At 34.4% G+C, this 17,047-nt stretch overlaps 1 protein-coding gene across 2 annotated transcripts in view; it reads left to right on the top strand.

Moving 5' to 3' along the window:
- Nucleotides 1-17,047, top strand: part of DGKI (diacylglycerol kinase iota) — a gene marked incomplete at its 5' end in the record, with an annotated part of 420,328 nt that overhangs the window by 267,652 nt on the left and 135,629 nt on the right. For both annotated transcript variants that reach the window (XM_081286431.1, XM_081286430.1), the window contains one exon: nt 3,487-3,598. In XM_081286431.1, coding sequence (XP_081142557.1) covers nt 3,487-3,598 — 112 coding nt within the window. The remainder of the gene's footprint in view (nt 1-3,486; nt 3,599-17,047) is intronic.

The following is a 17,047-nucleotide window of genomic DNA, read 5'->3' as shown; positions in this document are numbered from 1 at the left end:
TTATTAGTGTATTACAATCATACATAACAGTGTGGTTCACTGTGACTTATTCCTATATATACATAGCATAATTTGCTTCAATTAATTCTTCATACTGACCCTTTTCTCTCCCTTCCTTCCCCCACCCTCCCCGTTTCCTTTCCTTTCCTCTTCCTCATGTTTATTTACATATACATGTATATATACACACACATATATATAGGTACATTATAATTATGCATAAACATGGAATTCATGCAGTATATTCATACAAGCATATAGCATAATTTGGCTGATTTTATTCTCTAGTTCTTCCCCGTTCCCTCCTGTCCTCCTTCCCTCCCAATCCCCGACTCTGCTGATTTTTCTTCTGTTTTGTGAGATTTCCTTTCATTTATTCCTTTTTTCTCTCTAGCTTCTGCATATGAGAGAAAACAGTTTACTCTCCACTTTCTGACTCTGACATATTTCACTTAGCTGATGTTCTTCAGTTCCATTCATTTATTAGTAAACTACATAATTTCATTCTTTTTTATGGCTCCACTGTGTATCTATACCAAATTTTCTTTATTCTTTCATCTATTGACTGACACCTAGGCTAGTTCCAGAACTTGGCTATTGTGAATTTTGCTGCTATAAACATTGGAATGCATGTACGACTATAATGTGCTAATTTGTTCTTCTGGATAAATTCTGAGGAGCAGAATAACGGGGTCATATGGTGGTTCCATTCCTAGTCTTTTGAGGAATTTCAATACTGATTTCCATAGTGGTTTTTGCAATCCCACCAACAATATATAAGTGTTCCTTTATATATAAATAATATCCATCAATAATATAAATAATATTCTTGACATTCTAACTGGAGTGAGATGAGATCTCATTGTAGCTTAGATTTGCATTTCTCTGATTGCTAATGATGTTGAACATGTTTTTTTCTTAAAATATTTGTTGTCCACTTGCATTTTTTCTTTTGAGAAATGTTACTTTAGTCCATTTGCCTATTTACTGATTGGGTTATTTGTTGGGGTTTCTTTTTTTTTTGGTGTTTTTTAAGTTTTTTAATATACTCTGTATATTAAACCTTTGTCCGAAGAGCAACTAGCAATGATTTCTTTCCATTCTATATGTATTTTTCACACTCTTATTTCCTTTGGCATACATATCTTTTTAATTTAATGCCATTCCCCTTGTTAATTCTTGGTTTTATTTCTTCAGTTTCAGCAGTTGTATTAAGGGAGCTGGTGTCTGTGCTTATATGTTGGTGTGCTGACCCTATCTTTTCTTCCATCAGCAGCACAATTTCTGTCTAATTCCTTAGTTTTTCATTCACTTTGTGTTGTCTTGTTGTTCAGGTTGATAGATAGGGATATGTTTCCATTCTTGGAAGACTCCAACACTCCACAGAAAAACATCTAGGGCTGACAAATTTGGTAAAATAGAAGGATACAAGAGCAGCATTCAAACTCCATGGCTTTTCTATGCACCAATAATTAACTCCCCCCAAAAAAGGAATCAAAAAACATTCACCATAGCCTAAAAACAGACCCAGGAATAAATGTAACTGAGGAGGTGAAAGATTTGTACAATGGAAGTTATAGAATACTGAAGAAATAAATTGAAGAAGACATTAGAAGATGAAAAGGCCTTCCACGTTCTTAGATAGGCAGAATTAATATTGTCAAAAATGGCCATATTACCAAGAGTAATCCATATAATCTCCATCAAAATTCCAAAGACATTCTTCACAGACTAGAAAAAAAAAATAGTTCTAATGTTCATATGGAAGAATAAAAGGCCCAGAATAGACAAAGCAATCCTGAGCAATAATAACAAGGCTAAAGGATCATAGTACCCAAACTCAGATTATACTACAGAGCTATAGTAACAAAACCAGAATGGTACTGGCCAAAAACAGACATGAGACCCAGGGAATAGATAGTTGAGAAGACACAGAGACAAACCTACATGGACAAGAGGTATCTCATCTTTGAGAAAAGTGCCAAAAGCATAAGGTGAAGAAAAGATAGATTTTTAAATGCATGATACTGGGAAAACTGGATAGCCATTTGTAGAAGAAAATAAATTATCTTAATGGCTCATGAAAGGTTTTCAGATGATAATTTTATTCTCCTACCTGGTTTATCTAGTGTTCTCTGTGGTAGGTGGTTTTGTGTGTCACATGGTGTTCTTAGTCTAGACTCATCCAGCCTTAACAGACCCCAAACCCCTTTTGATTGGAACATTTTCACTTAGTTCTCAATTACTACCCTCCTACCCCTACTCTGCCTCCTCTAGGAGTGATAGAAGTGAATAAATTTTTGTTCTCAGTTTCCCAAAAGCTATTAGGAAACCATCCAGCCTGATTCATGTGTGGATTTCATTGCCAGGCGATTGCTTTGAAAAAATAGAATCAATTAGAGAAGCATCTTCTAGCCAGGATGTCAATTATCTTTGGCACTATTATATATCTCAGAATAAAGGAATATTTAAGAGTAACTAGTCTCAAAATAAGCACATTACCTCAGCAACATTAAATATGATTCTTGGCTTCCAAGTCAAGATTTTGGAAGGCATGGATCTCTAACCCTTTGTTACCCACCCACTAACCAACTTCAGACACAAAATCTGCAGATAAAGTTTACTGAGACTGAATTTAATTAAAATGAGAGTTCTATGTAAATTTATGTCTGTGAAAACACATCGTAGTCTCCTCATTATTCTTGGCAGTGCTCTGTATAGTCAGTTGCAGTCTCATTCCAGAGATATCTTTAGCTTAGTTCTGTAGATGGCCTAGATTCTCAGGAAACATTGGCTAGTAGCATTCTGTATTTTTTTTTCTTGTTCTCTTCTCCTTTTTTATCCCTATACTCCTCTTGGACCTTTTATATTCTCTTTCCTTTACTTTTCTAATGGCTTTTATTTCCCCCTCCAATTCTGATTTTGTCTTTCCCCATTCCTTTTCCTCTACTTTCTTCTTTAGTTGTCTTTTCTTCTCTCATAGGCCTTTCTTATCTTAAAATCATGCATATTGTGGTGAATGCTACCCATCTCCATTCCCTCTCTCTTAAATTAGTATGTGTGTGTCTTCCCTTAACACCAATTCTGAAACTACCTAAAGAGAATTCATAGGAGAGCATAGAAACAGACATAATCCTAAAGTGAGAAATGTTGATAAATAATGAGAGGAAATTTGGATACCACAGGATGCTTTTGTTGCAAAATTATGGCCATTTTCGCAGGATCGTACCTTGGAGATGATAAATTCATTTTCTTTTCATTTGAAAGGTGTATACCAAGAGCAGAAAACTGAGCATTGGTTCTAACTGTAAATAAGTAACTTAGATTTGAGTTAAAATGATGCATAAGTACAATTGCACATATTTATGGAGTTTATGTGAGGTTTTGATATATGTATTCATTACTTTAACTGCCAGTTGATCTCTAATGACAGAATCATGAGCAGAATAGAGTCTATTTATTTCTATTTTTCCCCTTATCCTGCAGATATTGTGCTGGCACAATGCCCTGGGGAAACCCGGGAGACCATCATGACTTTGAGCCTCAGCGTCATGATGATGGCTATATTGAAGTCATTGGATTCACCATGGCCTCTTTGGTGAGCAGTACAACTATTTTGTTGAAACAAAATGCATTTAAATCATAGAGTCTATCAATTTATAGTCCTTATACAGTATAAAGTTGCTTAGGCAAAACATGAAAAAAGTGAAAACTCATGAACATGTGATTGAATTTCAAAAAAATATTAAATTAGTATCATTTCATGCTTTTCTTAATTTTCTACCAGAATAAAAAATTTTCGTGCTAATTAAAAAGCAATATCCCACAGAAATATCCCAGCACTGATGTAAAAACCATAACATTTAGTACTTTTTGGATAACTGAGTACTAGAATATTTAGGCAAAAATTCAATTGGTTATTTATCTTGCTTACTTACTTATGCCTGAGATGGGCATATCCATTATCTCAAAATATTTCATATAGAAAGACATCATTATCGTGACTTTAGTAAATATTCACTTGCTACAATATTGAGATCACTTGATTTTTTCAATACTGTTTGCTTGTATTAAATGGTAAATTTGTAATAAAAGTATGTTTTCAAATAGGTTTTATCTATGCATTCCTGTTTGTTTTTAAATGAGGGAACCAATTAAAATTATACTATTATTTTATCTTGTGTAAATCAATCTATGTTATCAGTTAGAAAAAAAGCAAATCAAGATTAAAGCCTCTACTTGAAATATTTGGTTAGTACTTGGTTAATTAAACCTTGTGCACAAGAGCAAGGAGGTTGTACTTCTCCTTCAAAATCAAGCAAATGGATCTCTTTTCAGTCCTCTTGTGAATTTCAAATGACTTCCTCAATCATCTCCAACAGTGAAGCCTAACAGAATAACCTACAATGATCAAGGCAAGAATCTCCATCACTTGAGTTGTGCTCCTTGTTCAACTTGCCATCTCTAGAGTGGCATAGGTTGTTATGGTATGAAAGACGGAGATGGACCTACTTTTTAGGGTTATAGCTCATATGCTGCTGTTTCTCACCGGTGCTTTGCATGGTAATTACAAGGAAGATACATCAAAGACAAAACAGGATTAAGTTCAGACAGGATGTGTGCAAGGAAGTATTCTTGGAGGTGACCAAACTATGATGGTACATAGGGGAAAAAACCCAAACTGTCCTTATGTGTTCACTCATTCATTCATTCACTGATCCAGTGGACATTTATTGAATGGTTACCATGTGCCAGAGCTTCCTGGGCCTGGCCATGAGGTGGAAGGCTGTCAAGAATTGTCTGAGGGATGATGTCCCTTGTGTAACCCTAGCAGAGCACAGGGATTACCAGATACTTTCCTTTTGCCCTTAGGGTCAAAATTTAAATCCTTGCCCTGTCTTTGACATCAAGGTTCTCTCTGATTCTCCAGCTTTCCCCACGTCCATCTTTGCTTTCTAGCCCAAGTAGATTACCAGTCAAGCAGAGGTTCCAACATCCCCTTGTTCTTCCTCTCCCTTTAATGTTTCTTGACTCTTCACCTTCTACGGCTTCTCAGTCTATGTCTGTATTTCTTCATGTGGTCTTTTTTGGGGTTGTTTGTTTACAAATGTATAATGAGTATCTGAGCAGGAGAGATGGGCAGATAGAAACTGAGTTATCAGAGGAGAGTTGAACACAGGGACTCTTTATTCACAGTGCACTAAGTTTATAGGAAGCGACAATTCCTTACCTGAATAATGAAGGACAAAGAAATGGTCACCCATAACAGAAAGAGAAGTACTTGGAAGGGGCCCCTTGATATATTTGATATTGGCAGAGGAAGCTGCCAACTTGTGCCTTCCAGGCAGAGAAGAGCACACATATGGTTTCCTTGTCCTCTGGACCTTCTGCAGGTGGCTCCCTCTGGAGAAGCCTGACCAGGAGCCAGAGGATACAGAGGCCACCAATACAGTCCAAATAGATCAGCTTCATAAGACAGAAAGGAGGGTAGGGAGGGCTGCAGAGGCAGCTGGGAGAGGCCAATGATGGGTATCCATCACTGCAGTTCTGCTTTGCGGGGACTCAGCAGAGAGCCAGATACCTGCAGCTGGCAATGTGGAAATGTGATCCATGGAATGAATTTTACCAGGAGGAGAATGGGACTTGGCATTCTGGAAAAAGAGAAATTTACAAACATTTGCAAGTATAAGAAATCATAGTCCTGTATGGGAACTAGAAGTAAGTAGCTTTATGTAGTATAAAGGTAGGGAGAAAGTGAGAGTGGGTTAGATGGTGCTGGAGAAGTACAGGGGCCAGATCCTAGGGTGCATAAAGAATTTATCAAGGGGTTTTTACTTTATTAAGTGTAACTGGGAGTTAATAAACTTTCTTAAAATATATATTTTTAATGGGAATATTTTAATATGAAAATAGAAAATGTTATATAAAGGACCCCCAAGTACCACTACTCGGCTTTTATACTAATCAACTCATAGACAATGATACTTGTCCCTATCTCTGACTTTTACCCTTATTCTATTTTGAAAATAATTCCAGATGTTATGTTATTTTACCAGAAAGACTTTCCTTTATTTAAAAAAGCCCTCAATAATGTTATTTTATCTAAAATAAATTGTTGAATATCACTGTATATCTACTTAGTGCTGGAATTTCTAGTTGTCTCTGAAATGCCATTAGTTTTCTTACACTCTATCTCTCTAAATCAGGATCCAAAAATAGTTTTTTTTTTGTCAAACTATTTTATTGATTGTTTAAAGCATTACATAGCTCATGATATATCATCTTTCATACATTTGACTCAAATTGTGTTTTGAACTCCCATTTTCACCCCAAATACAGATTGCAGAATCACATCTGTTGCATATTCACTTTTTTACATAATGCCATATTAGTGACTGTTATATTCTGCTACCTTTCCTATCCCCTACTATCTCCCCTCCCCTCCCCTCCCCTCCCATCTTCCCTCTCTAAGAAGTGACAAAATCATAGAATTTGCAGGGAAATGGATGGCATTGGAGCAGATTATGCTAAGCGAAGCTAGCCAAGCCCTAAAAAACAAATGCCAAATGTCTGCTTTGTTATAAAGAGAGCAACTAAGAACAGAACAGGAAGGAAGAGCATGAGGAAAAGACTACAGTAAACAAAGACGAATGGGGGGAGAGAAACGGAGATCCAAAAATAGTTTACACATTCTGTTTGATTGATAATATTTTCAAACCTGTAAAGATTATTTTCCAACTCTTATTTTTTTTCCCTTTTTTGTTTGATGACAAAACCTGGTCATTTGTTTGGTAAAATTTGTAAAATTTGACATTTGTTTGGTAAAACCTGGTCATTTTGTTTGGTAAAATTTCCAAGTCTGAATTTCATTAATATCATCCCTGAAGTCTCAATTAACATGCTGTTCTTTCTTTTCCAGTTTCAGTAAATTGACAGCTCTGGATACATTTTCCTGTAAGCTGGTATAGGTTAAGCTTTCCTAATCCAAAAATTCAAAATCTGACACTTACTGAGTGCTTTTAGATTTCAGAGCACTTTGGATTTTCAGATTAGAGAAGCTCCACTGGTAAAGACTATACAAATATTTCCCAATCCAAAAACATATGAAATCTAAAACATTTCTGGTCCTAAGCATTTTGGATAAGGGATGCTCAGCCTATAGGAGGTTCTAGGAACATCATTTATATTTTCAAGCAAATCCCTTTGTGGGAGTGTTTTCTTCTTCCAAAGGGGATGTATAATAAGTAGTTGTGTCTCTCCTCTCTTTTTTAATGTTAGCAGATATTGATAGTCATTGTCTGGATACAACAATCATTAAGGATTTCAAAAGAGTGATATTCTAATTCATTTATTAATTGGAATGTTTCTTTAAAGAGAGGTCTCTTTACACTTGCTATTTGATCACTTAGATATATGCTTACATAGGAAAGGCAGAATAAGAGATTTTTTTCTTTCTATATTTTCAAAATAATGAGTTGGTTCTGTATCATTCTCTGATGGTGATTGGATTTAAAATGGCATTGAGTGTCTGGACACATCCATCAAGAATTAGGTTCCATGTGTCCTCCACATGGGTCTGGTTGGGCTTGTGAGTGCCTTGAGGGGTCAAGTACAGTGGAAGCTGTGCTATGTACTTTTTGAGGCTGGGTCATAAAAAGGCCATGCAATGTGTGGGAAATGTGGGCAACACTGATGGTCTCCAATTAATAGGAATTGTAAAAATTCAACTTAAATATCTCTGCTTTCATTCACTCAGTGTCATTTATAAGTATTTATTGAATCCACAAATACTAAATCCATGGATGACATGCTGCTAGGTAAAAGGGTTGAGAAATGGGCTTAGGAAAGGCACTGTCCTTGGGGTGCTCACAGCTTACTTTTATGGAGGGAGACCCAAGAAGTAAAAATGTCATTACAGTCTGATGTAATAAATCCTGGAAGTAAAGCATGTGTAATAATAGGAAAGAGAGATGGTGTTATCAGTATTGGCTTCACAGAGGAGGAAGGAATTGAGGTGTGATGTGGCCCCAAGGTATTCCCATCAGAGGAACTAGCCTGAGGACACATATCCTAGAGAGCCCATGGTGGTGCCTTTGAGCAACCCTATACATATAGTGAGTAAAGACAGACATATGGAGAAAGGGCAGAAACAGCCCACTGAGCTGTTGATGGACAGGCCGAGGGAGTGGGGTGACAGGAACAGACTTGTGCTTTAGAAAGATTGCCTAGGTGTTGGTGGGGAGGCAGCCAGACTCTACCACTAGAGGCTGATGGACAAATTAACACATTGGTGCCGTGTCCAGGTGAAAAAGTGAGGAGACAGAAGCAAGAAAATGGCAAGGAAGACGGAGGGTGAGTTTCCGTCACTTGGACATAGTGACTCATTGTGAAGGGTAAAGGAGGAGATGGGTAAATGAACTCTGGGACCTTAGGCAACCAGGTGAAGACTGACTGCCTTAAATGATGTAGAAAATAGAAAAGAGAATGTTACTAAAGTAATGGACTCAGTTTTACGTATTTTAAATTTGTAATTCCTGGAGGATATCTAAGGGAATGTAAAAACAGGCAACTAGAAGTATATATTTAGAGCTCAGGAGACCTCTGTAGGTTGCAGAGATGGTTTTAGGGGCCTGTCACATCCTACTTTATTCAATCCTATCATTTGTAGGTAAAAGAGAAAAATAATAGTAGATGGGAGTTCTTGAACAGGAAATGGAATACCAAAATCATGCCAATTAAATTCTCCTTATGCAATATGAATAATGAAATGCATGCATGCCAACTATCATCAATGTGTGATAAAATCGCCAATTCTAGTGATTCCTAATCGCTTCCAAAATAGGAAATCCTACTGCAGAACAACGGAGTGAGATGTAGGTTGAGACGTCTGGTCTTTAGCACCCAGTACTCTCTGTTGGAACCTACTTCTCTATTTTCACACCCATGTCCGTCATTGCTTTCATTCAGGATGGAAAGGGCTTATTTTTAGTCATTCAATTCTGCATTTCTTAAAACTATCATATTGATTATATTTCAAAGAAGGAAAATCATGTGAAAACTCAAGCATCTGTTTAAGATGATTATATAAACAGAAGAATGAAGTTATTTGAGTTGTGTGTGCATATTTTTGTGTATTTAAAATAGTTGCCACATAATTTAAAAACATAACTAGCAGGTCAACACTTTTAGAAGCAAATTATTTTTCTTAGAAATCGACATGTCTGAAGTCATTAGAGACTATGTACTTTCAAGCTAATGGAATAAACAATTAATATTTTTGTAGATTGCTTATAACTTAAGTAAATTCCAAAGAACAGAAAATTCAGAGTGGCTCTTGGAGACAGATTTAAAATAGTTACTGGAATAGAATTTTTTTAAAAAGACTATTTCTTTTAGACTCTTTATCTTGTAATTGCAAACTTCAAAGCAGAAGTCTTCAATTCACTATATTGGTTGAAATGCATTCCTACTAATTAAGATTATTCTTCACTGTGTACTGGGTCTCCTGATTACCTTTATGGATTTTACACAGGCCATAATCAGGCATTGTAATTTGTATTTATTTCTGCCACAATTTTCTGCCATTATAGTTGTGAAGGTCCTTTCATGTTAAGTCTGTTTCTAAGTAATTTAAAACTGTTCAAGACAGTTCAAAGCATTATTCAGATTGAGGAAGTGGGAGCCTAATTTGCTATTCAGTATGAAATCCAAGATTTCAGTCTTATAAACTTTAAAGAAAGCACATTGATATTTTTGTTAATTGAAATTAAAATGTATAAGTTCTTTTATATTTATGAATTAGGAAAGGAAAAAGTTCTTCAGTGAGAAAAAAATTACATGGGGAAATTCCCAGGGTTGAAGTTTTATATTTACCATGTAATATAATATTTTATATTTTTTAGAAAAGAAAATGTAACATTAAATATTTGCTTATTTTGATAATAACATTAGTGTTTGGATTGAAGTAAATATATCAGTCACAATCATATGATTCATAAGTGACTGTATTTTGATGTATTTTCTTCCAATGTCTTTATTTTTATGTCTTAAAATATACATGAAATTATATTATCATAAGTAAAACTGATAACTAGAAATAGTCACATACCCACCAGTTCATTGTATAAAGACCACTACATATAATAATTGTTCCTTTATGAAAAATTATTTTATGAAACTTTTAGGTTCTGAATGTTTTTTGTCATAAATAATCCTATGATTAACATAATTATTTGGTTTGTAAAAGTCTGTACACATTTCAGATTATTTTCTTATGATAAATCTCCAGGAATGAGATTACTGATTTGATGACTTAAACATTTAAAAATCCTATTAATAAGAATTTTAAAGGGGCTGGGGATGTGGCTCAAGCGGTAGCGCGCTCCTCAGCACCACATACAAAGATGTTGTGTCCGCCGAAAACTAAAAAATAAATATTAAAAAAATTCTCTCTCCTCTCTCTCTTTTAAAAAAGAGAATTTTAAAACTTCTTTTTAGAAATTGTATGTTGTTCACAGTGTACAGAGTACAATAGCAATGTACTTGGATGACTTAAATGAAATGTCCTCTAGGTGCTGAAAAAGTGTTACTAGAAGAGATACAAATGCTGTTATGACACAGCACTTGACAAAACAGAGTGAGGGGAGAAAGTAAGATTCCATCCCCCCCAAAAATTGTGTTTTATAAAGTTATTAAAACTTTGGAGCAAATAGTTATGTCCTAAATTAAAAAAAATAAGAGTAAGGACAAACATATCTTTATTGTTACCTCTTATGTCTTTTTTAAAATTAACAATCTTTGTGTCTTTGTATATGTTAATGGGCTGTTTATCTTTCAGTTGCCAGGGACATGTTGTGGACACAGGTCTTTTGACAGACTTATTTTTTGCAAATGTATTCTCAGTTTGTACTTTTATTTTTGTATTTTTCTTGTTTCTTTTCATGAGCACACATTTAAAACATTTTTTATGAATTTCAGTTTTATGAAGTAGGCTTAACTTCATAAAAGTAGGCTTAACTTCATGTTAAAGATTCTTATGTGCATCTTTTAAAAAATTTTTTTGTAGTTGTAGATGGACAAAATGCCTTTATTTTATTTGTTTATTTTTATGTGGTGCTGAGGATGGAATCCAATGCCTCACACATGTAAGGCAAGTGCTTTGCCTCTGAGCCCCAGCTCTATCCTAATATGCATCTTAAACTTGATTATTCCAAGAAAGATCAGGAAGGCATTCTTTATTTTCTTCCTGAAGATTTATTGTTTTAGCTTTTATGTATAATGGATTCCATTTAAATTAATTTAAAATTTTTTTTTAGTTGTACAAAGACACAATACCTTTATTTTATTTATTTTTATGTGGTGCTGAGGATTAGACCCAGTGCCTCATATGTGTTAGGCAAGTGCTCTACCACTGAGCTACAACTCCAGCCCTAAAATTAATTTTTATGTATCATGTAAGATAGCTGTTTATGCATTTAAAAAATGTTTATCTAGTATTTTTCTGCACTATTTGTTGAATGAACTTTCCTTTTCTATAGAATCGACTTGGTGCCTTTGCCCTTTGTGTGTGAACCTTTTTCTGAAATCTGTATCCTTCTGGCTTGTGTATGCCCCACACCACTCTGTCCTGATTACTCTAGCTTTATAGTTAGTCTTCAGTCTGGTAATATGATTCATTTCACTTTGTTCTTATAAGAAAATTTTGGTTATTCTAGCTCCTCTGCATCTGCATGTAAACTTTATAATTTGTCAATATCTACTAGAAATCTCTTGGATTTTGAATTGGGGTTGCACTAAACTTTTAAAATTAGGATATTAGCAATGTTGATTGTTCCAGTCTATGAACACATTTATTTATTTATTTAGGTGGTTTTATCTTCCTTCAGCATTTTTTTTTTAACTTCAGGGTAGTTTTCAGTTTCCTGCACAGCTGTTAATTTCTAAATATTTTATGCTTTTTGAGGCAATTTTAAATGATATTTTAAGTTTTATAATTATTATTGCTGGTAAGTAGAAAACTGATGTATGTGCATTTATTTACTTACTTACTTACTTACCTTATCTTATAGCTTTTCTAAATCCTTTTTAGTTCTGGTAGTTTTTGCAGACTCCTTAGGTTTTTCTATACATACAATCATGTTGTTTGTGGGTCAGGACAGTCTTACTGTTTTCTTACATACCTTTTATTTATTTTTGCTTGCCTTTTTGAGTTGGCCAGTATGTTCACTGAGATGTGAATAAACTTGGTAAGAATTAACATATTTGTCTTATTCTTGATTAGAGGGAGAAACATCTATATTCCCTCATAAAATATGTTATTTAATAGGCTTATTTTTAAAGTAAACATTCTTTATTCCCTTAAATATTTCTATTATATTCCTAGTTCCCTCAGAGTTTTCTGTCACAAATGTCTGGTGTATTTGATTAAATGCTTTTCTGCATCTTGCAAAAACGACATATAATTTTCTCCTTTCTGTTGTTTAAATCATAAATTCCTCTTATTTTTAAAAAAGCTTATATTAACCATGCATTTCTGGGCTAAACTACTCTTAGTCTTGATGTATTATTAGTTTTTATTTTGCTAGATAAAATTTGTTAATATTTTATTAGGTATTTTTGTGACTATTTTTATGAAATATATTGGTTGATTAATTTATTTTCTTTGTTCAATTTTGATATCAAGTTTTGTTTGCTCCATGAATTGAAATAAGAAATGACATTCTTTATTTGTCTAAAAGAACTTATGGAAACTTGTTTTATTTATTTTTTTCTTATATTTTTATAGAATTTCCCAATGAACCATTTGGCTCTAAAATTCATTTGAGAAAAGGATAGGTACAGAACTATTCAAATTTCTATTCTACTGCATCTACCACTCTTTTTAAAGAAAAGAGCCTCACTCCGTTGCTCAGACTGGCTTCAAACTTGTGACCCTCCTGTTCCAGCCTTCCAAGTAACTGGGACTATAGACACCATGCCCAGCTCTATTTCTTCTTGAATCAATTTTATTCAGTTAAATTATTTAGGGAATTTTTCATTTCACCTACTTGTTGAGTCCATGGACATAAAGTTATTTATAATGTTCTGTTATTATCCTTTTTCTGATTATTGGATCCTCTCCTCTATTCCTAATACAAGTAATTTGTTATCCATCTTTTTCTTGTAATTTTACTTTTCCCACTTACCTTGCTCTCTTATTTTCATATACTTTACTTTTATATGCCATAAGTAAACCCCACAATTTAATATTTTTGCTTTCAGCAGTGGATTGTCTTTTAAAGAACTTGAGATGAAAGAAAATTGATAACCTTTTGTTACCTATATATTTACCACTTCCAGAATTCTTCATTCCTTTCTGTCAATCCAAGTTTTCATGTAGCATCATTTTGTTATTGTTTGAAAGAACTCCCCCAGCATTTCTCAAATGAAGGCAACAAATAATTACAAATTTTACTTTCTGAAAATACTCTTATTTGACACTCAGTTTTAAAATTTTAATTTTATGGAGATAAAATTCTGAATTGACAGGTTTGTTTGCTAATTTGCTTGTTTTAGCACTTTAATTATGTTATTTCATTTTCTTTATTCCTCTGTATTTTTTTTGAAAAAAATTCAACTATAATTTGTACCTTTATTCCATTGATGATAATGTCTTTTTTTCCTATTTTTTAAAAAATATTTTTAGTTATAGATGGACACAACACCTTTATTTTGTTTATTTATTTTTATGTGGTACTAAGGATTGAACCCAGGGCCTTACATGTGCCAGGCAAACGCTCTACCCCTGAGCCACAGCCCCAGTCCTTTTCCTGTATTTTTGAGATTGTCTTTTTATTTTTGATTTTATGAAGCTTCTTTGTGGTTGTATCACTTTCCTATTCCCTCTGTAAACAAATTACCACAAACAGTGGCTTAAGACAGCATAAATGCATTTTTCAATTATGGAGTTAATAAGTCTAAAACAGGTTTTTGGTGGAGCTTTATCTTCTAGAGACCCTGTGGGTGAATCCATGTCCTGGTCTTCTGCAGCCTCTAGAAGTTACCTTCTTTCTCTGGCCTGTGGTTCTGTATTTTATTCTCACATCTTCTCTGACTGACTCTCTTTTCCCACCTATCCCCTATCAGGACCTCTAAGATATTACTGGGCCCACTTAGATCATCCAGGATGATCTCTTACCTCCACATCTTCAGTGTATTCAGAAAAGGCTCATTTTTGTGTAAGGTTTTCATAATTTCTGGGAATTAGAATGTAGGTATCTTTGTTATTGTTATATTGGGAATTATTCTGCCTATCATAGTGGTTTTCTTTGTATTTACTCTAGTTTAGATTGGTTAATCTTCTTGGATTTGAAGACTGATTTTTTTTTCCCCAACACATTTGGAATTTTTTTCCATGTACATTCTGCTCTGTTTTCCTTTCCCTTTCCTTATGGTATTCAAATGCCTGTATTATAGTTTGCTTATTTTTGTCTCACAGCTCATGAAATAAAATATTTCTGTGTCTGCTTTTGAGATCAGTAGTTTCTATTGACATCTTTCCATCTGCAACAGCCTCTTTACTTCAGTGTTCAATTTGCTCTGAAGTCCACCCTGTGATAATTTCATTTTTCTTCTTCATTATGGATCACATTTTCTTTTTTTTTCATGTCTAGTTCCATTGATTATATATACCAAGTAGATAATTTATTGAATGCAGTCTAAATTACGTTTTATCGCTATCTTGTATGTAGTACTTTAACATATATATTTTTTAACATATATATTTGTTTGTATATGTTATAAGGATATGTTTTATTTAGTTTTCCATTTCTTGCTTTACAAAATACAAAAAAAAAGTAAGTTCAGTATGAGAGGCAAATACCAATAGTCTTGTATTAAAAAAATTAATAAGATATGTTTCTTCCCAGATTTGTATGTATGTATTTTGTCCCATTGTTCCTGGATATATTGTTTATACTGTCACTAATCTAAGTATTTCAGGATATTACAGGTTTTGGAGGAACGATTGGATTATTTACTAATGGATATAAAACTGAATGTTTCCTTTTATGGCTTCCTTTTTTTTTTTTTTTCTTTTTGGTCGGTCATGAACTTATGTAGTTCGTTTCTACAATCTATCTCCATTGAATAAGAATTCTAGTGATAAAGGGTGCTAGATATTTCCACTGAAAATGATCTATGTAACATTTCTCATCTTAGCAACTTGTATAGTATATTGGAAAGGAAAAAAGGCCATGTGAGATAGTTCCACTGTGTCTATTTAATATAGGAGGCTAGTCACGGGAAGTTAGAAAATCTGTAAAGAGGGTAGCCTTAAGATTAGCAGTTCACAGATCAGCAACTGTAGAAAGTTTATGATTTCTAGTGATAGGGATAGAAAGGGAGAAGATGGTGTTATTAACTTAAAGGAGCTCAGGTTACAAGAAAGAGATGGAACTTTGGAAAAGTGGCTGCTGGAGAAGTTTGTTGATCAGCTGTGCATGCTATGATGAATGTAAGGCAGAAGCTAGAATTCTAGAGGAGGGAACCACTTCATGAGCTTTGGAGCCATTGCTGGGGCTATGTGTGCATCCGGGGCCACAGAGATAGAGAAGGTCTGAGGAGAGTGCTTCCTGTGGAAAATTCTCACCCATGTCCCACACAGGTGATGGAATTGGGGTCCCTCTTTGTGGAATGGGCTAGCTGCAGAATAAGAGCTAATAAAGAGAAAATGTTTTCTCTGATATAAGGTGGGTGACTCAAAGTCGGGTAGGGAGGGAGAGCATGGGAGGAAGATTATTTCTAGATAGGGAAGATGGGTGGGAGGGAAAGGGAGAGGGAAGGTGAATAGCAAGGATGGTGGAATGTGATGGTCATCATTATACAAAATACATGTATGAAGATTTGAATTTGGTGTCAACATACCTTATATACAAATAGAGATATGACAAATTGTGGTATATATGTGTATTAAGAAGTGTAATGCAAAAAAAGAGTAAATGTATAATGGCATAATTTGGTGTGAACATACTTTATATACAGAGTTACAAAAAATTGTGCTGTACATGGGTAATAATGAGTGTAATGCATTCCACTATTGTCATGTATGTAAAAAGTAAATTAAAAAGAAAATGGCAAAAAAAAAACCAACCACATACTCAGGAAGTAATTTTGAAAAGCAGAGGTAGGATGGCTCACTGATCTCAGGGAAAAGAGAACGATGGATCCTGCACTTGCTTTATTTATATGGGGGGACATCAAAGGTATTCCATGGAATATTCTTTGCCAAATAAGGTAGGAGGTGGGCTGTCCAGTTCCCAATGGGTTAAGCCCAACTCCAGAGCTATGAGAGCAAAGACAGAGATCTCATGCCTTGGGTAGTCTGATATGCATGGGAAAGCCTGGATCGTTTCCAAGGACAAAACTTAAGTCTTCATAGCTCAGTACTGAGTAAAGACCCCTCAAGTAGCTCACCAGAGGCTTTCCACAGGAAATGAAAGCACAAAGGAGAATATGCCACTGTTAGAGACATTGCCTGGTGCATTAGGTTTCCTCTACTGTGACAAAATACCTGAGATAATCAACTTATAAAGAGAGTTTTTTTGGTTTATAGTTTTGGGAATATGCATTTGATCCTGTGTTAAGCAACACATCACGGAGAAAATCCTCACATTATGGCTGTAAATAAAAAAGAGAAGAAGAACAGCGGGTGGGGTCCCAATATTTTTTCAAGGGCATGTCCTTAATGATCTAACTTTCTCCAGGTAACCTCTACCTTTTAAAGGTTCCACGACTTCCCAGTAGTGTCATAGCCTATGGACTGAGTCTGTAACATAGGCTTTTGGAGTACTTTTGAGTTCCAAACTATTTCAGGTGGAAAAAAAAAAAAACTTGCTTTCTTCTTTCTTTCAGCTTGTTACTTTTTATATTTTTATTTTCATTTATTCTTCCTTTGTATATGATGTAAAGTACTGATTTTATTTTTCTCTATGTAGCATGAAATATTAACCAGTACCATTGGCTAAATTAGCCATCATTTCTTCAATAATTTGTAATGCCACATCAACAA

Source organism: Spermophilus citellus, assembly GCF_964194105.1.
Source record: "Spermophilus citellus genome assembly, chromosome: 3".
In the NCBI taxonomy this organism is placed as follows: Eukaryota; Metazoa; Chordata; class Mammalia; order Rodentia; family Sciuridae; genus Spermophilus; species Spermophilus citellus.
This window is presented reverse-complemented; position numbering and strand designations above follow the sequence as displayed.